Below are 25,807 nucleotides of genomic sequence, written 5' to 3'. Positions count from 1 at the left end.
TATTGATCCAACCAGCTGCTACCTCAGCTGCAATAAAAGCATACTGAAAGCACTGAGAAGCTGGAGATACCTCAGCTCTATCTGAATCTGGCTGACCTCAGTGGCATTCCAGCTAACAAAGGTACAAACCAGGCAGCACAACTAACTTGCAAGAAATGCATTCTGTTCATGGACAATAAAATAGAAAAAGGAAAGCAAGAAAATTCAAAGGAAAAAACATGACTTTTTTGATTACTTAAGTGTTAGTCTTTCTAAAGAAAGAGAAAAACATACTGAATGTGACTTAACTTCAAAACTTGTTATGAATCTCGCTTCTCGGAGTTCCTAAAGTGCCAGTGGCAGAACCTGGCAAGAGACCTGAAAAGGAATCACTGCGAATCTTTCTCTTACCCTTTTCCCCTAATCCTCCACAAGTGCCATTTCTGACACATGATACTGGACTACACAGACCATTGGTGTAACCTTGCATGGCATGGATTCTTAGAAATTCTCTTCCTAGAAATTTCACCAGACCGAGATGCCACTAAGTTGCAGAAGATGTGTGATTGGTACCACATAAATTTGATTTAAATAAAATTAAAAAGAAGTTGGTGAATCACCAGTAAAACTCTAAAATATATTATTTATCAGATATAAAACAGACTACATGAAACATTTTGTAATTTAAACAAGAGAAGAGGCTTCTCAGACAAAGGGTTTGGAAAGGGAGAGGAAGAGAAAGAACAAGACACAAAGCATGTCTTCTCTCTCCTTCCCGCCTTAAAAACAGTAACAGTAATAAAAATCAAAAACCAGCAGAACAACCTGCAACAATAAAAAGCCAAAACATTTGTCTCTGGCTTGTACTTTTATACACCTGACCATTCAGAGCCATCCAATAGCAATTTACCAAATGTGTCAACCCTGTCAAGAGTTCTGCTCTAACAACACTGCTGCAGCAGCACAGCACAGCTCACCAGTACAGCTCCTTCACTCAGTCATCTGCAGCCACGCTTCTCAGCATTGTTGGCCAACTTTCTGAACCAGCAGTTCTCAAACATTTTTGTTCCTTCCTTGTTTCTGTGACAAGAATGGGCTAAACTGTACCTGGGGAAAGGTATGCTGTTAGAAAGCTGCTGAAATGCATTGGGGAGACACAGCTAAGGAGCGCCAGGCTGTGCTGGGCAAGCCGTGGCTCGGAGGGAAGGCCGGATGAGCAGGACCTGGCCCACCAGCAACCATTCGGCCTGTCCTGAGTTCCACAGAGAGGCACAGGGATGTGTGCTGTGGCTCCTGCTGCACCTCTGACCCTGGCAGACTGTGCTTCTTCCAGATACATTCCCAGCTACTGGTGGGAGAAAGGGAAGAATGTACCTCACGTTAGTAATCACTGATGTACAGCAAGACGGAAGACGCTTTCCTCCGAAATGTTTAACATGCTCAATTACCAAATCTCTTTCTCCATGAAAAGTTTAACAGGAAGAGAAACCAAGTTTATTGCCATCCACTACAAGAGCGTTTTCTCAACATATGCAAACAACATGCAGAAACGCTCTATGAATCTACTACCTGGAAATCAGATAACACAGATCTACAGACAGCATAATGCTATTCACTGGCATCTCTTTGTGTACTTTCATGCAGGATTTAAGCAAGATTTTTTCAGGAGCATAGACTTCCTATAGAACACAACACAACCAACTGCATATGCTGTGTGTACCAAATACATTTATGAAATGTTTAAGTCATGCAGTTTAGTAGGTTCCTAATAGTTGCTGTTGGCAGAGAAAAGCTACATTTCTCTAAAACTGGAAATCATGTAAACCTAGTCATAAACCTTTTAATGAGCATGTTTTTTATAAAGCACTGTACTAACATTAGCTAGTCAATGCTCAACCTATCCTAAGGGATAGATTAAGTATTGAAGTACAGGCAAGGTGTGGCATTGTATCAGTTTACCCTTAGTGGCAGTTACACAATTAGAGGAATTCTCTACCAGCTTCATTATTCAAAACCAGCAGCCTACGACAATGCTGAATTTCACTAAGTGATTCTGAGGGAAAAAGTCCCAGTGGACAACTGACAGTCTGAGTTGTGTAACGACTTCTCAAGTCACTACAGGGGGAAAAATCAAAACATGTTCATTATTCAATCTGCAAGGCACGAAGGTAGTGACTGCTCTGTCTCGAGCACTGTGCCTCAGAGAATACTTCAAACATGTCTGACCCAACTGCGCATTTATCACTTCTGCATTAGTAATTGATAAAAGAGGGGAGAGAGTAAGTAACTGGGTAATAATTTCACCTTGGGCAATCAACATTCATATCCAGTATTAATATTCAGGAAATGCCCCAAGTCTCAATCACTAATGATTAAGTATCACCACACCCTGGAATATTTTACTACATATCTGTATTGACATCATGAGATCCAGACTTCAAACGTAATTGTTTGCCATTTTAAAGATCTTCTCGGAATTAAGGGACGCTGCCTACAAACTCCACCTCCGTGCCAAGGCAACAGACAACTGAATTACAAAAACCTACAGTCTCAACTCCTCAACAGTTTGAGGATGTATTAGGACATTTTTAAATACAGTCACCTTCTGGCAGACTGAAATTAGAAAATTTAAATCTTAGACTAAGAGAGATTGCTTGTATTTAATGAGAGTCAATCCTGTATCGCCTCACCTCACTTAGCATCATGCATCCGCTACACAACTTTCCAGAATATTTACAGCTGCACTCCCAAGCTTACACAACCCAGCTTTTAGGGAACACTAAGCATGTGCAAATTGCTCTAAGAATCAAAACCACCCCTCAACACCCAGCATCGTGCAGGAGTCTCATGTTCCAATTCCATGACAGCTGCTTCAGCAGGCACCCGCACACACAATGAATAATCCACGGCAAGTATGTGATGGCAGATGATGTGCTACATCTGCCAAGCATCTTCAGCATACACACACTGCAAGGGGTCCTGCAAGTTGCTTTCTACCAAATCTTAATTCATTAGATTTCCTCAAGAGTTAACAAGAAAGAATCCAGAATCCAGCAACATTCAGATACAATTCCACTGTAGTCACTTCTGTAACACCTTCAAATGAAACTTTTTAAAAAATCTAATCCAAGAAGCAAGAATTTAATTTTTTAAATGTTTACCACCTTTTGCAGTATTATTAAGATATTGAAGAAAAATCTGAAGTCATGTGTTTACTTTCATTTTTCAAAACAGGACACTTATTTTTGTGTCAAAGATGCTCTCCACAAAGTAAATGGACATCCTTTCTTCGCTGAAAGCTGGACAAAAAGAGAAAAGCAACAAGCAAACCGAATACTATGAAATCAGATGACACACTTGCTTGAAAACCTAAAGTTTAAGGCACTGCAGTCATTTTGAGTACTAATTCCATACACAACTACTATACAAAGGGTTAATGTACAATACGTAGCAGTTAATTGCCATAGATAACAATAGTTGGAATTCAATAAATTGGTAGGATTACAGTACAATTTTACTACCTCCAACACTTTTACTGTTGTACTTTTTACTTTCTTTTTATAGCATACCGCTCTTGAGCAAGCAGTTTATAGTATTTACCCTTTTAAATCTAGGAATACAGAGAACACGTATATATAAAAAAGGGCAGCTAAGTTTATATGGCAATCCTACTGCAGCAGCTAACATCACATATATATATACAGTAATTACACACACCTCACACGGACAAACCTACTTAAAAGCCTAGAGGCAAAAGACAGCTGCCAAAATTCACACACTGTACGCATTACAAAAAAGCATGAACTAGGACCGGTCTTTTCTCTTAGGAGATGAGGATAAAAATACCATCACTACAAACAGTTTTTGTATACACATCACACAGACACATACACAGACTACTTTTCTATCTCTAAATTACCTCCATTAGCTGCAGTATGTCAAAAGAAAATATAGTCCAACACAAATATTTAACCTTAGATGATGAACATGGTAAAAATACTACATAACACTGGGATGTTCTTTCATTATGTTTTAACCATTTCAAAGTGTAGCTCTTTTGTATGCCTGCTTTAATTCAATTTATCCTTAAACCCAGAATTATCTAGTACTGTTTGTAGTCCTCATGTTAAAAGCAACAAGAAACCTACCACCAGCTGACTCAAAGTGACTGCATTGGTGAATAATGTACCACTCACACGCACAGCAAAAAACAACTCTTCTCAAGCATGCACTCCTTTGGCTCTGCGATGCACACCATGAACAGGCTGCAATTCAAGATGTGTATGTTCTCTTATTAACAGCTTAAAATATCACACTACCTTTAAAACACCTCACACTCCTGCGGAAGCAGGATAGCAGGAAGTCGCCTTGCAACGATAAGCTGTGAAGCTGCACACTGAGCGTCCATTTTTGCGTTTATCTGCATCACACAGAAAATGCCTGTGTTACACTGTTTCTTCTTGTTCATTTTACCCTGAACAACAGCAGAATGGAAGCTTCTTGACAAACACACCTATGTGGACATCCAGTGTGTAAACAATAGACTCAGCACAAAACAAGCTGCATATAAAAGCTTCACTGTGCCTGAAGCATGTCTGACATGTATGTCTTCCACAGATGCTGAATGTGTTAATTCAGAACACATCCACGGTTGTGTATGAACTGAAGCTGGGACTTGACATATCCCCATTTCTGACACATTTGTAGTACATCCCTTTCTTACTACTCTGACCCAGAAGTGGAATAAGCACATTTCTAAGACCACCATCTTGAGATAAAAATAAGGGGGAAAGAAAACATTAGATTATGAATGGGACAGTCCTCCAAACCAAAACCTGTAGGATAGCTTAATTCACGGACAGCTTAATGGCATACAACTTTATAATTCCAGATAGACTGTGACTGAAGGAAAGTGAGTACTCACGGTGTCAGAACCTGCTTTAGAAGAAACGCATTAGAATTACTTACTGGTTTTTAGGAGTTAGTTACAAAATTTAAAATTAACTTTCCATATAGCAGCCACTGGCATTGTGTCATAAATTAAAATGAACTCTAAGGCAATCTTCATTTAGATACTTTGTAATTTATGTGTCTTCAGTAATGTTGCTGTAGTAAGTCTATGTGAAATAAATCATTTTCTTTCTGAACTGAAATGAAGCTATCCCAGAAACTAAACAATCTAACACCAGAATCATTTTCTCCAATAAGATTTCATTTTCATTACAATATCCTTTGCTATGGCAGTTTCTTTGCTACTCAGATCACATCTCGCACAGGAGACAGAAAATGAAAATAAGTTCCATTTATTGCTTTATCAGCACTACAGCATTATCAAGTGGTAAAGGACCTACACGCAATCTATTGTACTTCTAGTTTGGAATGCCTTCCAGGTGATAAATATTTTAATGTAACTCAACACACTGCAGGTGCATCAGCATGAAATGAATAGACAGTAAGGGCTACGTATCAGCAACACACAAACAAAAATCTTCCAAAACCTTCCAGTTAATCTGTAGTCCAGCTAGAAACACGGGAACTCAATACAGGTCAGAGAAACAAATATATACACTAAACTAACTCCTGCCCTCCTGGGACTAGATCCTGCCCTCTGCTCTATGAAGCATAAACATAACTGTGTTTCACTCACTGAAAGGAAAAAAAAGAAATAGTCTTTATTTAATAATCTTACAATTGCTTGATTAGTGCTTGGAAAATAAAGAGCACTGCTTAAGTGCTAAATATTGTCAGCTTTTTCAGAACATCAGCTCCAAACTCTCCACTCCCCATTTCCTTCTCTCGTAGCTCTCTTCATTCATGTCATCAGAAGGCATTTTATTTTCAGCAACAACTACTTACTTTTCTATTTTTTTAAATGCTGCTGGATGTGCAGAACTACTGTTGAGGTTGCTTAGCAACTAGTGAGATGGATCAGAAAGAGAGATAAGGCCCAGAATGAATGGAATCGAAGAGAACTATATTTGGTTTCATTAAGAGATACTAATGCACTCAAACTATACCAATCTGAATTATCCACACTAAGGTGAAACTTTTCTATTTCTTTCAAAATACAGACATCCATAATCACGGAGTCCCACTAAATCCATTCAGCCACATCCTTAGGCACATACATGTCTGTCTGTACAGAAGAGACTTCAGAATCAGGGCTTTTATTTGGGTTAGTAGCTTGGTACAACAAGGAACAAGCAGGTAACACAGACATTTCATAAGTATTTTGAAGAATTTTAGGCCAGAGAGGATAGTTGAATACTTCAGCCTGCCTTTCAGTGTACCGTAAGCTGCTGTGCTGCTCCATATACTTTAGTATCAAATTGCTATTTCAAATGAAACAATTCTTACCTAAGGTCACAATTTGAAACAAAACAAGACTGAGCACCCAAGACTCCTGCAATAACAGAGAACTGATTGCAAGTCTGTCCTAATAATTCCAGGAGGTCAAAAAACCCTCATGCAGCAGAAAATGGAAACATGCTTAACAGTTCCCAGTGAAAGAGTTTCTTCTTATCTCAAGCTCTTCAGCTAATTTTATCTAGATTGTGTGAGTAAGAATCAAACAGTCTGGCACAAAAGAGGATCTTCTAACATCACCTCAGACCTTTAATGCTTCAAAAGGAAGTGAAAACAGTAACAGAACACAACCACCAAACTCTGTAAAGGGAAAAAAAGCAAACCCAGAAGTCAATCCCTATGCTTCCTCATATCTCTGATGCTAGCAGGCAAACACAGGACTCCCAAGGCTTCAGGGCTTCAAGTACCACATAGAATTGCATATATCATAATGATGTTCAGGGTAATAAAAGCAAGAATAAAAGCTCATAGTGCAAAAGAAGTGGGCAATTTGCAGCACACTGAAGCAGGCTTCATGCTTCCCAATGCCAGGGTGGGCACCACAAGCACACACATTTGCATCTGGAAAGCTGTATCTCCAGAAGCTGGATTGAAATACTGTTTAAAAATAAACCTGTCCTTCCCTGAGGCCGCTCAAATGAGCCTTCCTCATCCCCAACGAATTATTTCAGTTAAAGTCTCCCTAGTGCTAAGGAAGTGAATCTCACGCCTGCCTTCATTTTTAGGTATCTTTCTCACATACCTCTACACAGCAAGAAAATCGTGATTGGACACCCTGCTTCTGACCTTCGTATAACTCCTGTGGCCTTTCTTTTAAATTCTTCCCAGAAAATCCACATCCTTCACTAAGTGAAGACACCAGCATGAGATACACCATTTCAATAACACTCTTATCAGTGCTGGAGTCCACTTTATTACTTATGCTTCACTCTCCCCTTTAGCTCCCGAGAGGCCTTCCAAGAAGAGGTCCCACTCATTGTCTCTATTAACCACGGCACCAAGAGATCTATCAGTAAGCCAGCTTTTACATCCCTGTAATATATGCACTGTTAACTTCACACAAGACAATTTTTAAAGTAAAAAAAAAGTTATATTACATCAAAATCAAAACAGTTGGTTTTACAATGAGATATATAATCTCTCCAAAAAGGCACCAGTTCATTCAAGAAGATCTCAGTATATGTGAAACTAAGCTAAACTTTAATGATGTTGTTCCTATATACCATTGATACAAGAAACCATAGTAAGTAATAATAATAAATTAAAATGCCTGCATTTGATGCCAAGCATCTGGGCAATCTTTTTAAGCAATGGAATTGTTTCCCTTTTTCTAAGAATTACAAAGAAATTAATCCTTTGAGACTCTGGCCATTATTTATTGAAAATATCCATATTCTAACAGATGATCCTGATATTTGTCCTTCTCACAGATGCTAAACTTCCTTTTCTATTTGCAGTATTGTGCAGGATGAAGACATACTTTTTTTTGTAAGGAACAAAATATCTGCAGAATAGTTTTGCTTTCTCTACATAACTACGTATCATTTTACCTCCTGCATCCAGTCATAAATGTACACACAAATAATGCTATTAGAAATAAAGTGAAATAAAAAATCATTTTCATATTGTCCAAAATTATCAGAATGCAATCTATTAATTTTAATTAACAACATAGGGGTCTTGACTGATTACAGTTAGCCTAAGAGAAGTAAATTTTTAACATTTATTCTGGGACTGAATTAGGTTAACTTGCTATTTCTTTCTCAGGGCAATATATCTAACAGGCTTTTTTTCCGTCTGTTTTCCCTTCTCCCTCTGTACCTCTCTCCCTTTTCGGACAACTCTTTTTATGTTTCCAAAGCATGAATAAAATGGTGAGGAAAAAAGCCAGGCAGTATGTTGCCTACATCATTCCGAAGTTTTTTTTCTGACCCCCTGCAATTGTGCAAAATAAGGAGAAATACTTTACTCAGTCTTTTTTACTAACCCTATTTTCCAGTGGTGTCAAAAGGTACTAAGGTAACATAATGCCATTAAGTTCTTGGCTGATAAACATAAGGAAAGTAAACATACTTAAAACATCCTTGTAACATGCAATTACACAAAATAAAGACTGTCCAATTAAGTGAAGACAAAACACAGAGGTGGTACACAGCATCCCAAATTTCCAACGGCTTGGTGAAATCAGAGTCCAGGGACACAGTTCCCTCCTGTTTTCAACTCAAAGAACTAAAAGGCAGAACAGTTAAATTTGCAATTTTTAAGTGTCTTATGTGTAAGTTACAGAACGTATTTTTATCTACAATGTTCAGCATGAGCAGAACGTGTTCCTATGAGTAACTATTTTGAAACAACGTTAATCATTTTTACATACCAAAAACTAAAAGGTTGCATCTAATTTACAGGCATCTATTTCAGTACACTTCAAAACCCAGGACTGAAAATTCAGTAACTTCCTACACTGTAGAAATTTAACAACAAAAACCCCCAAACAACCCCACAAAGCAAATTTTCCAGAAAGTTGCATAACATGTTTGCTGCAAAATACACCAAGCAAAGTAGCAGAAACCTTAAAGTTCTTACTGACACTGCCCTCTGCCTCTGTTCTGTCACGTATTCAGAAGTGTAGAGGATGCCAGGCCAGGAGAACTGGAGCTGCTCTTGCTGACCTGCATGTAGACTTGCGATTTGTATAGGAGGTTGGGTCAGAGTATTATCAGCTTTCCTGAGAACCCCAAGTACGTAACTGAACCCTTCTCCTTCCAGTTTTCTCACTCGTTTAAAGGGGGGAAAAAATATAATAGAAAATAATAAGAAAAAAATCCTCAGCTTCACATTGTGCTTACCAGTTTGGTTTTTGGTTTTGGTGAATGATGCAGTGCTGTGATTATATTCTCATTTCAGGTAACCAAAAAGTTTAAAGGTATTTAATAAAACCTTTCCAGGAAATAGCTATGTCCTTATGATTACTATCCTTTGCCTACTTAAAAAAAAAAAAAAAAAAAAAAAAAAAGTGATTGCAACTGCAAGTTTTTATCTTTATCTTAAATGGTCTTTAACTGTTAAAGGCAACACAAAATAGATGAAGCTCTGCCAATCACTGGTATGCAATTCAATTAAAAGTCATGAAATCAATTTGTTTAATTTTTCCACAGTAATGTCATGTTAAATCAAATTTAGCTAGCATATCTGTAAGTCATTTAAATTATCTGGGTTAAAACAGGTATCAGAGTTTTCTGAACATAGTGTGCTAAGTACACATTTCTATCTATTTAAAAAAAAAAAAAAAAAAGAGCAAGACTTCCTTTCACATTACAAACTTAAGGAAGAATCCTACTTCACTGATACACATTTCCTTGCCACTTGTTCTATTTAATATGAACATTCATATTTCATACATAATTGTATTGGCAAAACAGAATAAAAATGTCTTGAAGGGAAGACAAGTGCATCTACGCATGTAGACCTACAGACAAGAGGAGAGTATTTAAATCACTATGATTAAGAAGGCAATATTAAATCCCACAGCTAGCAGTGAAGTTGCCATTCAAGGCTAAATATGATGTCTACTGGGACTACCCTAAACCTCAGAAGGAAATCCTGCACACCTCTGCCTGCTCCATTAGTTCACCCACGACTCTTGGGAGGCTACAAGGGTGCACTGGGAGAGACGATTATTTCCTGGTGCCTTAACTAAAAAGACAAGTGAACAAAATGATTTATTAAATAGCCCTTTGGAGAATACAGTCAGCAACAGGTAGCTAATGGAGAAGGTCACATGCTTTCTCATACTTTTGTAATAGCAAACACCTTAAAACAGCATCTCATCAAGACATTCCACTACCACACTCCTCAAAAAGCAGGTAATTTTGCCTCCTAGATGTCAAAACCATACCTCAATGCATTGCTGTTTCAAAGTAAGCAAAAGTAAGTTGCTTCAAAAGTAAGTGGCTTGTAAGTTGCAAAGTAAACCATGACAAGGTGTAAACAAGTAGTTCTACTGCATGTTTACATCAGATACAGCTGTCGAAATAACAATTAAAAGCTGGTGTAGCTACACATGCACCATATCCTAAATACTCTTGTGCTTACTAGGAACTCAAAATTCAACTGTCAAAGTAAAATGGAGGGTGTATTATTTTCAACACCAGGATTCAAGTCTCATTTAAAATAAAAACCACTCATCAGTGAAAATTCTTTCATTTCAGCTTAAGAGCTTTGAATGACCAAGACTAAGTTGTACAACTTCTTTATCTCAGTTCCTCATCAGAGATAGGACTTGGGCAACCCCAATATACAAACACATGATATATCTAAAAATAAAGATGAATTTGCCTGCTGGATTATACTTCAAAGCATGCCTGCCTTGATCTAGCAGAAACTGAAGACACTCAGGAAGGATGCTTACAAAACTGGAACAAGAATAGGGGTTTTCATTAAAAAAACCCAACCCCTCAGAACCCCATAAACCTGCTCCCCCAGCCCAAGAGGAAAGAAAGGACACATCCTCACTCATACTGAACCTATCCCACAGAGACTGTAACAACACAGGAAGCCCAGCAACCTAAGAAACAGGAACAAGAAACAGCACTTAGATCTAGATTGCTAGAAGGAGCTGAGAGAGGCACAGCATTTATTAATAATAAATTATATCTTATGGGACAAATGCACTAGGTTTTAACATTAAGAAACTGAAAAAACGCCCCAGCTGGAATGACTGACAACAGGTAAAATGTAATTAAGCAGAATCTTCAGGGATTGCAATCATGTGAAAGTATAGTTTTAATACCAAACAGGTAACCTTCCATGAGCTTAAGATGACAGAAAGTATTCTGTTCACATATAGAATAATTCAAGCATCCAGCAGGATAAATTAATAAACACTTTTCTTACTGGGAAAAAGAGAGTACTGCCCAGTCTGCCCATCCAAAATAAGAGAGACAAGGAAAAAACCAAGGAGATATTGTAGAAGCAAATTCTCCACATGGTACCAATTCTGTGACACTGGCTAGAGAAGAGGTAATCACTCTGCAGGTCTCATTCTTGAGGAGAGTCGGGGAAAGCCTCGTACACTCAATTTTTTTCAGAAAGGAAAGAAGTGTGGACTATAGACATATATTTAATATTCTCCATACAGAGTTACATTTTGGAAGTTTCTAAAGCTTTTTGGGGGTATTTAATACAGTTTATGATGTTAAATAGAATTATATATTTGCTTATACTAGTAGATGTTTGCTTGACATAAGAAAATGGAGAAAAACGTACCACTTCCACTTTTAACTCATGAACGTGAACAGTAAAAATATTTCAAACAGTATTTGGACTGAATTTAGGAAGAGTAGGGCTTTTTTTAGCTGTTTTCTCTCAGTCTAACTCTCAGAGCGTCATCCAACCAAACCTGATGGAGATTTGCTGTTGCAGAGATTAATTTCCAGAAATGAAAATCAGCGGCTGAGTAGAACACAGATCAAAATTAGCTCTCCAACGAGCAAAAGCAGGAACAGTTTCTGTAGATCCACAGCAGCCACAATGCATGCTAATGTTGCCCAGGTAACAGGATAAGCAGAAAAAAAGAAGATGAAGGACAGGAGTATCCAGGAGTATTCAGGGATCTGTATTGTGGGGGACATGAGGGTCATGGACTAGAATGAGGACTGCATTGGCTGGAGGAAACATGAGATGCTTGGAAAGCTACAAGTCTCACAGGGAGGAACTGCAGATGCTACATGGGACTGGGAGGGAATATGGTGGAAGAAAGTTGGAAGATGTAGAACAAGTTACAGAAATCAGCCTTCGTTAGCTCAGCTACGCACGTAAGAGTTTGTTTTCTGTTTTGAGAAAGTATAAGGAAACTTGCAAATTTTGTAAAATAGGGTTTATTTTCATTTGTTAGTTTTTAACAAAACTAATGGGTGAAACCCCACATCTACCATCAAAAGTCAAAATCCTCCCAGAACCATTTGCAATGTTTTCCATAGTTAAGTCTTAAGCTCTCTTCTGTCTTTTGCTTCTCAGGTTACATCACTCATGCTTATTCTACTATTCATAGTTATTGCCCTCCAAGCTCTCTGCAACTCTACTAGGTGGATAGCTGCCTATGCATACTTAAAAAGCTTTGGTGAAATTTAAACCTCAAAACAAATACAACTACTGCCATATTTTTCAGCAGTCCCTTTACATGCCAAATCATGTCTGCAACACGTGCAAATTTATCTTAAGGGACGAGTTTACTACTGGGGGTTTTGTTGTTGTTTTTTCAAATCAGAAAACTGAAATATTTAACTGACAGCAAAAATGTCAAGTTGCAAGGAACCGTAATTCAGAGGACAGAAGCTCTCAACATGCAACAACATCAAACTGGTAGTTTAAATACTGCTTTACTAGAATATTCCAGCATTTCCCACCAATCAGTATAAGATCAGATGCACGCTCTGTGATGAGCAACACCTTGTTTCCCATGCAGTTATGAAAATAAAGGAATTTTCCCATTCAATTCTCACTTTCCTTTTTTTACCTAAGTAAGAGTTCCTTGAAAAAGCAAGCACACAGAACAGGCAGCTGAAAATAAAGCATAAGTCAAACTGCAAGTCTGTGCTTTCTCTCAATACTGTGCTGTCATCTCTCCACTTATGGTCAGCTTGAGCCTACCATGAGCATCTAAACACAGATAGAACTAACCAGCTTTACAAACTTTTAGAGTTCTCCATGCATCACTTTTCTGTAATGCTTTCAAGAACCTAAATAACATCATTTTGCACCCTGGAAAAAAAAAAAACTCACTTCCCTTGCACATGGAAATATTTTAATGGCCTGATTTCAGAATGCCTCTGAGCAAGGTAAAGGAGTTATTCCACCAACCATTAGAATATTCAGCATCACAGTATGTTAACACTCTTCGCCAAGTAAGGACCAGTATAGGTACTACAAATTATTGGAATTTGCTGAAAATTCATCTTCTAGTATTTAAAACCACACCTGAGTGGTAGATTTAAGTGCAAAATATTTGCCCATGTTCCTAATGGATATTGTCTCATGTCTTCCGGCAAGATACCACAAGAAACTTGAAAAACCCCAAAACTGGAAACTTTCTTTTTTTCCCTTTATAACATACTGAAACATTAATGCTGCTCCATTGAGTTCAAGTTTACTTTTTCACAGAATGAAATTTTCCCCTTTGAAGAAATAAAAGTATTTCCAAAGAAAAAGATAATTCCAAGCACATAAATGCAACAGTAAACATCCTAACAATTAAGGAATTTCTTCTCTTTTTAATGCCAACAGATATTACCTCCCATTTCTTTCAAGCTGATGGAAGTTATATTTAACTTGCATAAACATTTTTGCATGAGCTTTTACAAGCTATATGCAGTATCCAGTTCTTAATCATAGTATTTATTGGCTGCTGGCATATTCTTGTCTTTTGACAAAACTCAATTACAGAACTGTGTCAGATCTTAGGACAAGACCTAAAATAGACTGAAATACATATCCTGCTCCCCTCTCCACCCACACCTTTGCTTTATGTTCTACGGCACCAATTTTGACCAAAACCCGTAATGAGTTCTTCAGCTGCAATGGAACTCTTCATAGTCTTGAACAGACACGTACACACAAATTTTCCAGCACAGTTAACACCTCGTCCATGTCCTGGCAGAGGAGCTGAGGAAAAAATAGTGCTCTCTGTGTCCAATCTGCAGAAGTCTCTTGATACACCTTGTGATGCAAAGAACAAACGAACGGGGCAGGGAAGTAAATCACCCCCCCCAGCTCCCTCCCCTGCAATTCTCAATGTTACTCAAACACCAGCAAAAAATTATTTTGTTACCAGTTGAGTAAAACTCAATAAAGTCAGTTTGTTTCTTAGCAAGGAACTGATGTGAGCATTCTGGAAACATGGTATTGGTACACAAATCTAAAGGAACTGTAAAAACAGAGTAATAACATTTCTTGGTCCAAACTAATATTAGCCATTAGGAGGGAATTAATTAGAAGACTGTGATAACTATTCTCCTTTTTTCTCATTTGTAACATTAACTTCCCTTCCTTAAAATCACATACATGAAAAGTGAGAAAATAAAACACAGTATCCAGGAGTAGAAAAGTGAAGTTACTGAGTCAGAATTCATTTCAGTGACAGAAGAGATTGACACTGACAATGTGACCAGATACCATCATTTCCTGGTTTCTGTGAAATAATGGTGGTACTTCAGTTCAACTTTTGGTGGATGAGACATACAGAAGGATTAGAAAGCATCAGTGACTACTTTTCCTTCCTCATAAATTACTAAATATAGGTAAGAGAGAAAGTTCCAAACCTTAAAGAGGGCAACTTGGCTTTAACTTCACCACAAAGAGAAAACATATTTTTTAAGTACAAGAGAAATGTGAATATATTTGTTATCTACATCTTGAAAACAAAGCTGTTAAGTTCTGCTTCACTCATTATCATTAATAAATTTGATAAATATACAAACTCCTATCCAACAACACACTAGTTTAGGAGTCATTGTTATACAATGTCATTTGGGAAACTGAGGCTGAAAAGCATTATCTACAATTCCCTATAAACTCAAGACTTCCTGAATCATAAATACTATCCAACTTAGTAATCACAAAGGCACATTCCCCTTATCTGTCAATCTTATAAATGGACTGCCCTGCGGAGAAGGACTCGGGGGTGTTGGTCGATGAGAAAATGAACATGAGCCAGCTTCAGTGTGCGCTTGCAGCCCAGAAAGCCAACCACATCCTGGGCTGCATCAAGAGGAGCGTGACCAGCAGGTCGAAGGAGGTGATCCTGCCCCTCTACTCTGCTCTCCTGAGACTTCACTTGCAGTATTGTGTGCAGTTCTGGTGTCCTCAACATAAAAAGGACATGGAACTGTTGGAACAAGTCCAGAGGAGGCCACGAGGATGATCAGGGGACTGGAGCAGCTCCCGTATGAAGATATGCTGAGAAAGTTGGGGCTGTTCAGCCTGGAGAAGAGAAGGCTGCGTGGAGACCTCATCGCAGCCTTCCAGTATCTGAAGGGGGCCTACAAGGATGCTGGGGAGGGACTCTTCATCAGGGACTGTAGTGATAGGACAAGGGGTGATGGCTTCAGACTTAAACAGGGGAAGTTTAGATTGGATATAAGGAATAAATTTTTTACTGTGAGGGTGGTGAGGCACTGGAATGGGTTGCCCAGGGAGGTTGTGAGTGCTCCATCCTTGGTGGTGTTCAAGGCCAGGCTGGATGAGACCTTGCGTGGCATGGTTTAGCGTGAGGTGTCCCTGCCTATGGCAGGGGCGTTGGAACTAGATGATCTTAAGGTCCTTTCCAACCCTAACTATTCTATGATTCTATGATTTCATAAGCACATTTCAACAATTTATTTCTATCTAAATATTTCTGCTTGTCCCAGTTTTCCCCATGACACTTACTGCCTCTTGCCCTTGCCAATGTCCCACTTTCTAAACTCGTGCATGACAACGACGCTCTCCTTAGGGCCTGTCAGCCAAACCCACAGTGATCACAGAGAGGAAAGATGACTTGAAAAAGTCAGTGAAAGGCCGTCACCTTAAAAGCAAAGGATTCCAGCCTCAGTACTTAACACAGAAGAGGGTTTTTTTTCCTTTTCAACTTGAACTGTACATTTACATTAATTCTTGCAATTATATTTCTTATTCCTCCTGTCCTTCCTTTCCCATTTTTAATCCTTTCATAAAGATTGGCATCTGAACTTCTGCAGTCAAAAAGAGAAGGTTTTAACTCCACTTTATCAGTGGATGCACACAAAATGCAATACGCAACAGCAGAGATCTACTTCTCTGGAATAGCCTCATGAAAAGACAGTGTTAAGGAGGGAGGGAAAGAAAGGAAGGGAAGTAACAGGCTTCCTGCTATTTAAACCCCCTGCCACATTTAAATCCCTTCTACATCACAAGGGGCTCTGTTGTTGGCAGTAACGCAGAGTAGAAAATTTGGTTGATACGGAGTCTTCATTATGCTTAAAAGGCAGCTCCTCCTTTTTAAGAGATGAGGAACAGTGGAAGAGCAGCACTGTGGGGAAGCCGCATTCCCATTACTTATGAAATTGCTGTAGGAAGATGTCAGTTGATAGCACAGCCAACCGAAGCCATCCTGTGAAGTGGGCTATGCCTTTCCAAAAACTCCATCCAGAAAAAACTGTGTTGTAGAACATGCCTTGCTTCTCCAGTACTCTACTCTGCTCACCAATGCCACAGTGCTGTTACTTCCTGCACACCACCTTCACAACAGGAACACAAAAACCCAACCATACATTTCTAACTCAACTACAGATCATAAAAGTAACACTGAAAAATGTTTAAACAGTCTTTATTGTAGTTAACTTGCCTAGAACTTTAAATACCTTCACATTCACCTTAGCATTGGTAACTATTAAGCACATTAATTACCTGGAACACTTGATTCCATACAGTTCCTCAAATAATTAATTAGCTAAAGTGATCAGGGATTGGAGTCCCGGAGGAAATTCTTCTAGTTTTGCAGAACTACATAGATTTTACCTTGTTAAATGCTACAACAATTCATTTACATATGACAACTCCCCCTTCATCTACTTAGGGGCAAAACCCTAAAACCAAAACAAATAAACCCCCCTCACACTGAGTGAAGGAAGCCAGTGCCCTTAGCCCTGGATATCCTGTTTAGTCCCTAGAAACTCAGAAGACTATCTGAGTAGCACTAAAAAATTTTTGATTCTCTTGTTCGTAGCACATTAGACGTATTTCATAACATGTGTCCTCCTCCTGCTTCAAACATCAATTATCACAGGGAAACCAAATCAAAGGTGAACAAGGTTTAGACAGGACTTTAAACTGGATTTTTTTCAAGCCACATGAATAAGCTGCAGCAACAGAGTAATTCAAAACTACCGTCATGTACGTGGACACTAATGGTAAAAACTGTCTTTTCATCTCCAGCATACTACAGTTTTCAAAACCTCTCTGCTGTTATTCATCACATCAGCTGTGGTGTTGTATGCAAACACGTTTATGTTATACAACAACTGATAAGAACATTAAGAAACATAATGCTTTACTTTTCCTACCCTTAAAAAAAAATCCTTTCCAAAACCCTTCCATGCTCTCTCTCTCATTAGCTGAATCCCACGTCATTTTTCCACAAGGTGAGTAAGGCAAAAGGGAATGAGGTGGGCAAAAAGGACAGCAGGAAAAACAGGCCAGTGTGGGGAAGCAGTTAGTTACATTGAAGAAAATACAAGTCACTTAAGTACTAACATGTAACTCTCAAGAATTTCAAAACACTGAAAAACAACCTTCTGTCCCTGTAAAGCATATGTTATGATCTACTGTTTATTTTTGGCAACGAAACCCTAAAACTAGACGCATTATAACTTACTTCTTGTACTTTTTATATATACCACTTTTTAATTTGATTTTTATGCACCTGAATGTTCCAATACATACTACCCACAAAAGGACAAGCACAGAAGACTGAACGCAAGACAAGATGCCATGGGGGGACAGACGATGTTTCCTGAGCTGCACACAGCTCCCCCATAACTCAGTCATGGCTCCCACACCAGGGTATGCTATGTGATTGGCAGCAGGGCTGCTAGGTAATCCAAATCCCTTGCTATGAGAAGGCAGAAGCCAGCAGAGGCTCCTGAGGCCACATTTGCCATGTGCCCTGGAATCCCACTGCACGCTCAGCTCAGCTCCAGCCTACAACACAGAAGTGAGATACTCGAGGAACAGATCCCAGAGCGTGTCCCAGGCCATCCTCAGCTCTGCAGGCTTTGTATAATGGGTCTCTGGGCTCCCAGTTCTGCACAAATTTGGGTATGCAGCTTGAAGGGTTGAGCAGCTTATCTAACCATGAAATACACCACTCATTACACAGCCGAAGCACCTATTTAAGAGTATTGGTGTGCTTAGAAAAATTAGAACTGCGTTGGTTAAAAGGACTGATACTTTTAAAGGTGCCAGGGATACCTGACTTTCACTTTCATTGATGAACTTTTTACTTAGCACCTGATGTTGAGAAATGCTACACCAAAGTCAACTCATGTAAATCTTTTAAGTCACACAAGTCTTGTAAGAGATCTTGAGTAACTAGAGCAGCCAAAATAACGGAGACAACTCAGCAGTAAGAAGACACAGGACTGGGCACTTATGAAAAAAAAGAGTTGTCTAGGATAAAGAACATATTCCTTATACTGAGGAGTTAAAACCATGTAGCACAGGATGTAATTTGTTAGGAATCAGTCTGAAGTTTCTTTCAGAAGACTGTGTAACTTATCCCAAACTAGCATTTGGGGATTAGGAAGAAGCATTGTCCAGGCTCCTCGGCTAAACTTTTAGCTCAGACATCCTGACAAAAGAATTAACTGCTGAAAGCCTAACTGCGAAAGCTTCATCTTCCCAAAAAGGCAGGATTCACAAAATAGATGATACTACTAGAAAGTAGAGGATGCCAATACAAAAATATTATGATTGAAAACAAGACAAAACCAGTAATATAATATTTAAAAAATAAACACAGAGAATAAGCTCTGAAATTCCAACACCTTCATTCAAGTAGAATTAATTAAGCAGGTTCTGGTATACACACACACATACAGACGCCTGCATGTGTAAACTTAATGTGCCAAAGAACCTCTTCCTGCTCCCTAGCAAGGTTAGCTGAAAAGTTAACAAACACAAATCTTTCTTGGACAAAAATAAAGAAAAAAATCCATTTTCCCTATCCTAATGTCGTTCCCCTCCTCACAACAACCAAATAATTAAACCGATTTTAAGTGTAACAAGAAACACTTTTAGAAACATAATTTAATACCAACATCTGGAAGAGTAAACACAACAGGAAAAAAAACCCTGACCTATTACCCCCAAAATTCATAGTACAGTCTCATTTTGTGAGGAGACAGAAATAAAAGTCTTACTTGCTCTAAATAAAGAAAAATGTGTTCATTTTGTACACTAACAGGAGGTATGTTCACAGCAGTATGAATCAATGTGCTATAGCAGAGGTAAATCAGTGTCAGCCATGTTGTGAAAGAAACTGCAGTTAAAAAAAACCCAACAAACCCACAAAACTTAAGCCTTCATCAAATCAGCTATGCCTTGATATATATCATTTTATAGCATTAGCTCTCACTTATTATTGGTGCATGACTTCAAGTTAATGCCTACTAATCTCATCTAAAAATACACATCCATACCATGAAACAATAGCAAGAATACAGCAAGATACAAAACAGCAGCAGTGACTACTGTGCAGCGTGCAGACATAACGTAAGTTGTAAAGTGAAAAAGCAAATGCACTTACTCAGCATTAAATCCATTCACGTGCAAGATCCTCATCTGTTTGACTATTGTGCTTTTACCGGATTCACCAGCACCTAGAAAATGAAAGTAAATCAATTTCAGAAGGAAGCATGAGTGATTAAGGGACACACTAGAATTTTTTCATCAGGGTAAAAACAAGAAAGTTGGCTTTTTCAGTGCAAAAGTGAAAAGTGAAAGAAAAAGAAATCATTGCCACTGGAAACTTCAGTTATAGCTGACACATGCCCGGCTCAAGTCATGTGTCAAATCTGAAGCTTGGATCATTTCACTGTCCATTTTTCCAGTGTCAACGTTACATGCAGACTGTGGGGTTTGGAAGGAGAAAGGACAACTTCAACATTTTATAGAGAACAAGATGGAATGTTAAAATCTGCTTGCCATGTCACTAGTATCTGATGAAAAGACTGATTGAAGTCCATATTAAACTAAAGCCTTTTTGTTAGAGCCTTAAAATATTTTAAGTTTGGCTGCAGTTATCTTCACCCAGTCAAAAGACTGCAAATTAAATCACAAGAAATAAAATATGCCGATACTCACATCTGAAAAAGGAAGACATCCCTTTAAGCCTCCACCCACAAAGCTACAGAAACCTCCTTCTCTAATTTGTGTCTTGTAAGCACCCTCCCACCCTCTGTACATGTTCCAAATCAATCACATACACAACAAGACGCAAAGACCACCTTTTGTGACTGCATGCTCCAAACAGCCCCCCCACAGCTCTCCTCTGATTCCGTTATATACCCTGCAGTACAAAAAGCCCCACTCCACTTTACTCCAGTTTCCATAAGTAGATGTATGCTATTTCTGCTGTGCTGCACGGATGCCAGTGCACAGGGCAACCCATCTGCCTATAGTACCCATTTTTTCCATGCACACTAAAAAGACTCAAACAGCAGCATTTAACTGAGCTGCTCCACACTGCCAGATCGGTAGCTTTCTATATAAAGCAAACATATTTTTTGTGAGAGTAGTATCATAACCTGGCAAAATTTAGAAAGATTCCCTTTCACATCGCCTGGCTACTCGTTTATTGTGCTCATGAGCCTATGCCTCAACAGAAACGTACGGCTGTGCCGGAACAGGCCCAGAGGTACAGTCTGTATTTATAGGATGTCAGGCCTCTGCTAGCACACACTGACAGCACAAGCCTCCATTTTGAGCCTCGTGTTCAAAACTGTATTTTAGCAGTTATATTTCAAAGTTCATTTTTTGACAAATCCTTTCCCCCCTGCTTTCTCCCTTCCTTTCCTTCTCCCTCATGAATTCCTGCTCTTCTCTCTTATAAAGCCTGCTTGTGTGTTTTGCCACCTTAGCACCGGAGCTTTTACTCCTTTTCCCTCTTCTCGCTCACTGATGTTTTGTAAGCACTGAGAGAGCAGCTTTTATCTACAACTCTTAATGCAAGCACCATTTCTCCCCTAAACTAGTATTTTGTGACATACACAGTCTCTCTCTTTAGGCATACTGCACTATGCAATAAAAACAGGTGGCAAAACTAATCAAGAATGAGTATCTCAGGTTAAGGTAAAGACTGGGTCCTCTTCACAACTAAGAATTATTCAGGAATAGCAATAATGCTATAGTCATATTTCCATTCAGACTAACAACTAAGAACATTTCAGCTGTAACTCTGAATCACATCTTACATTTATAAGCATTGGGAGCCAAAATCTTCACTTAGGCCAAGAATGGGGGTAGGTTCACACTAGTGAACCAAAATGAAGTACTACATCTGAATTTCTGAGTGAGCCTATTTCTATGTTGGGCTACTCGTTAAGGCCCAATTCTCACCAACACTTGTGTGTACATTTAACTTCACCACCAATGAGAGTGCCATTAACTTCAGTCAGACGGCTCGTGGCAGAAGGGGCAAGCACATGTACAGTGGTGGGGCCAGCAAAGAGCAGTATAAACCCACTAGAATATTTAGCGGCTCTCCTTTGCTGTTATGTGAATATGATGTGAAAATATTAAGAATACTTTCAAGGTACTTGTTTTTTTATTTCACGTATCTTTGAAAGTAAACAAATAATAATAATAGCGACGGGAGCATTCTTATTTTTTACCAGCGAGTTTGTGTTACAGACTGTCCCCAGCTCATGACAGCTACTGTTAGAAACTGCAACAGCTGAACTATCACTTTAAAACAGAGGCACACAGATGACCCTACAGCCTTCACTAAACACCCGGTAATTTTTATTTACAAGTGTCTAAAATGGTTCTCAGCCACCAAAAATAAAGAAAACTGAAAGAAAACCCAGGCAAACCCATCATGCTTCTGTTCTCTGAAATTCTGCCTCTCCTGGCAGCAACCCATCTGATGACAAACGGTTTCTACTGATCTATTAAAATATTCAGCCTGAAATCTGGAGCTCAACACGTTCCCCAAGAGCTGAAGGTCCAAATGATTCTGCTAAGAGGATAATCTGAACCCTGGCAGGCTCCTCAGTGCTGCAGGTGCTGCTGTAGTTCCCAATCACTCTCCATTTACATTAAGCCTTTTTCTTCAAATTAGTATTTAAAAGAGTTTACCATTAAGATCATAAATCCAAATTCATACCGCTCAAAACCTCCTTTTTTTTTTTTTTTTTAATTGTGCCCCCATTTACAGTTGCTTCACACCAGAACTGGGCTCACTGAGGCCTACTCTCCACTCCACGCTAAAACCCTGCACAACGTGCACAAGCGGTTCCTCGGCGTGACCAAAACAACCCGATCTCATAACTGCATCTTATTCTAAAACACGACTTTTAAATGAATCTGACAAACATTTTCTTGTTCTCTCCAATAACGCCTTTCGGACCTTCCCCTTCCTTGAAGCCGTAACCTGCATTTCTAAACCTATCTCCGAAAAACGTGACACATGCAGGTCACTTAAATTAACGCTGAAACACCTCAAAACAAGCTACAAACGACCCCCTCCCCCTAAACGTGCGACACCTTAATTAATGGTGCGATAAAGTAAGCCTAACGAGTCAGCCGGGGGACGCGCCCGCTCCCAGCCCTGCTCCCCCAGCCACAGGCGCGGAGCTCCCTCGTCCCCAGCGCCGCCGCGCTTCCCTTCGGGACCGACATCCTCCCTCCGTTTCCCCCAAAAGATTCCCCGACTTCCTCCCTTCCTCTTCCTCCTCTCCCCGGCCTGGCCACACGTTCCACGGCACCGTTGCCTCAGCCCCACGGCGAGGGGAGCGCCTCGGGCCGGACGAGCCCCGGCTCCCGCCAGGCCGCGGTAACCGGCCTTCCCCGCGGCCGCGGCTGCCCGCTCCGCACGCTCAGGGCAGGCCCGCGGCCCCTGTCAGCGCCCTGCCCTGTTTGATCTCCCAGGCTCCCCCTCGGGCCTGGCGATCCCGCGACCCTCGCAGGCGGCCGGCCCGGCACCCTCGGTGCCTTCTTTACACTCGGCCCCGAGGCCCGTTCCCTGCCCCGGCCTGCCTCTCCGCGTTGTGCCCGTGCGCGCGGGGCGCTGCCCCGCAGGCGGAGAGCGGCCCCGAGCCGCAGCTCCGTACCTGCAGGGCCTGCCCGCGGCACTCCGGGTGGTGTTCGAGAGGTCCCCGCCGCCGCCAGGCCGAGGAGCCCGCGGGCTCCTCTGGACCGCGCCGGTGCCTTCAGAACCCCCGGGCCCGCCTCCCCGGGCGCTAGCGGATCCCCACGACCCCGCCGTGAGCGGGCTCGCCGGCCGCTGCCCCGGTCCCGCGGAACGGGTGGGCCCTGCGGCTCCGCTCTCCCCGGGCCCCACCTCTCCCTTGGGTCTCCCCGTGCCTGGGCAGGGGGCCGGTGCGCGGCCCCGCCGCCCTCCCTCCAGCGATGAGGAGACGGCCCCCGGCCCGCTGCCCCGACGCCGCGCTCCCTGCGACCCCCTTACCCAGCAGGAGGAGCCGGTGCGTGGCCCTATAGACCTGCTTGTCCTTCTGCAGCTGCTTCTCGATCTTCTTGTTGGCCTCCCGCTGCGCCTTCTCCTCGTTGCGCTGATCCTCCGTTTTGCTGTTCCCTAAACAGCCCATCTTGGGGAGGGGGAGTCAGAGGACGCGGGGCGAGGGGACGGGAGGCGGCCGGGGCTGCCGGGGGGAGGGAGGGAGGCAGGCACTCTCCCGGGCTCCCTTCTTCTTCTTCCTCCTCCTCCTCCCCCCTACTCGCTGCTGTGGCGTCCGCTGCCCAGAGCCAGAGACATGGAGAGAGCCGAGCCCGGAGCCAGCCAAGGGGGGGGCCGATAGCGATGACTTTGCTGCCGCTCCGCCGGGTCTTCTCCCCGGCAGCTGCAGCTGCTTCTCCTCCCCGCCCCCCCGCTCAGCCCCGCGCCGATCCCCTCAGCGCACCTTTCCCGGGGGGGGTGGCGGCAGGGCCCGATGCGGAGCGATCCGCGGGGATCTCCGCGCCCCCGGCCGGGCCGCCGGCTCCTCTAGAGGGAACAGAAATGCCCCCCCCCGTGCGGCACGCACAGGAACAAATCCAGCTTCAGAGCCACCCCCAAAAAAATAAAAAAAAATAATCCTCTTAAATCCACAGGCACGGGCTCCAGGCGCGGAAACCTCCCCGGATCCTCGGCCCGGAGGATCGGGAAACGTCTCTTCCTCGCCTCTCCCCCCGCGCCGACGGACAGAAGCGCCGAGGGGGTCGCGGCAGCAGCGGCTCTCGGGTCCCCGTCCCTCGCCGGGCGCCGCCGCTTCTCACCCTCCGGCCGCGGGTTCTTCCTCCCTCACCGGGGCGGGGGTCTGAGCCGAGCCCCACTCCCCTTTTTTCTGTTTTTTTCTTTTTTTCTTTTTTGGGGTTTTTTTTTGGGTTTTGGTTTTTTTTTTTGGTTGGTTGGTTTTCCCTCTCCTTGCTGCTGCTTTTTCACATCAGGTTTCCAGGCGGCTGAATCCTCTCGGCTTCTCCAGCGAACGGGGAGGGGGGGAAATTAAAACCGAAAGCGGTCGGTCCGGCGTCTCCCCCGCGCGGAGCCCGTCCCTCACGGGAGGATCTCCGCCCGCCTCGCTGCTCCTGCTCGCTCCCGCATCCCGGTTATTATCGATCTCTCCCCGTTCTCCCCTCCCGTGTCGCGCTGCTCAGGGAGCGGGTGGGGCAACCAGGCCCGCGTGCACCCTGGGAGCGCGCCCGCTCACGTGACGCAGCGTCACCCCGCGACGCCGCCGGCGCCCGCTTCGAACCGACCCCGGGAGCCCGGCGGGATTTGGGCACCGGAACCAACCCCGGAGCCGGCCCGGGGCACCGGTGGTGGCCCCTGGGGAGGGCTCTGTGGGAGGAGAGCAGCCGGGAAGGAGGCTGCAGGACCTGGAGTCTAAATTAATCCATTTCTGAATAAACCTTAACAGAGCCGTGCCCCGGCCCGCTTCGTGATGCACTTGGAAGTGATCACTGCAGAAGTTACTGTACTAAATCCTTATGTATGCATATATTGATGCGTTTCATCAGTTGGCGGACCTTGCATACCCGCACAGTGACCTGCAGAAGGGTCCCGCAGCCGCTGATTGGCGTTACTTCACTTTGGACCAGTGCGGGAATTCTGGGCAGACGCGCATCCCCAGCGAAGGCAGCTCTATGACGCGGGAGCTGGGATGCTTCCCTGGGATCTGGGATAGGCATTGGGATGGGGCCCTGGGATCTGTGATGGAGCGCTGGGATGAGGTGCTGGGATTTGGGATGCAGTGCTAGGATAGGAGATGTGGTGCTCTGATGGCGCGAGCCTCTCTGGAGGGCTGCAGCCAGAGAGAGGGTGGGACAGAGGGAAACAACCTTAAACAAATTATTCTGGATGGACCAGGAGAGTACAACTTGATGCACGCAGTTGCCTCCACCTATGGTCGTACCAGCTATCTAGCTCCTTTCTGTTTTCTAAAATACCTTTTCTGGAAACCTCATGACATAAGTTACACAAGCTTATCAGCTACATCTGGAAAACAAAGATCGGCACTTTGCTCCTTGTATATCCTGGCTGCTTAAAGTATACAGGTAGGATTTCGCTACCCCCCTGAGATTAGTAAAATGTCCTTTACTATAGATAAATTATTTATCCTCATTTGCAAAATTCAATTATCTACAAGACTATTTGTATGAACATAACTCCTCACGTCATCCAGTCACTATATTTAGAACCACCTACAGTAAAATAATTATGTGAATAGAGCAA

The 25,807-nt window shown here is 42.0% G+C and overlaps 1 protein-coding gene across 2 annotated transcripts in view; it reads right to left on the bottom strand.

Annotated features, from left to right (window-relative positions):
- GNAS (GNAS complex locus) overlaps positions 1-24,849 on the bottom strand; it is a 99,050-nt gene extending 74,201 nt beyond the window's left edge. For both annotated transcript variants that reach the window (XR_013957880.1, XM_080628100.1), the window contains exons 1-2: positions 23,546-24,849; positions 19,664-19,736 (exon numbers count right to left, since the gene is read on the bottom strand). Coding sequence is in view for 1 of the 2 variants with exons in the window: in XM_080628100.1 (XP_080484226.1) it covers positions 19,664-19,736; positions 23,546-23,684 (212 nt within the window). In the remaining variant the exon portion in view is untranslated. The remainder of the gene's footprint in view (positions 1-19,663; positions 19,737-23,545) is intronic.
- Between the last annotated feature and the right edge of the window lie 958 nt (positions 24,850-25,807).

Source organism: Psittacula echo, assembly GCF_963264785.1.
Source record: "Psittacula echo genome assembly, chromosome: 12".
Classification (NCBI taxonomy): Eukaryota; Metazoa; Chordata; class Aves; order Psittaciformes; family Psittacidae; genus Psittacula; species Psittacula echo.
This window is presented reverse-complemented; position numbering and strand designations above follow the sequence as displayed.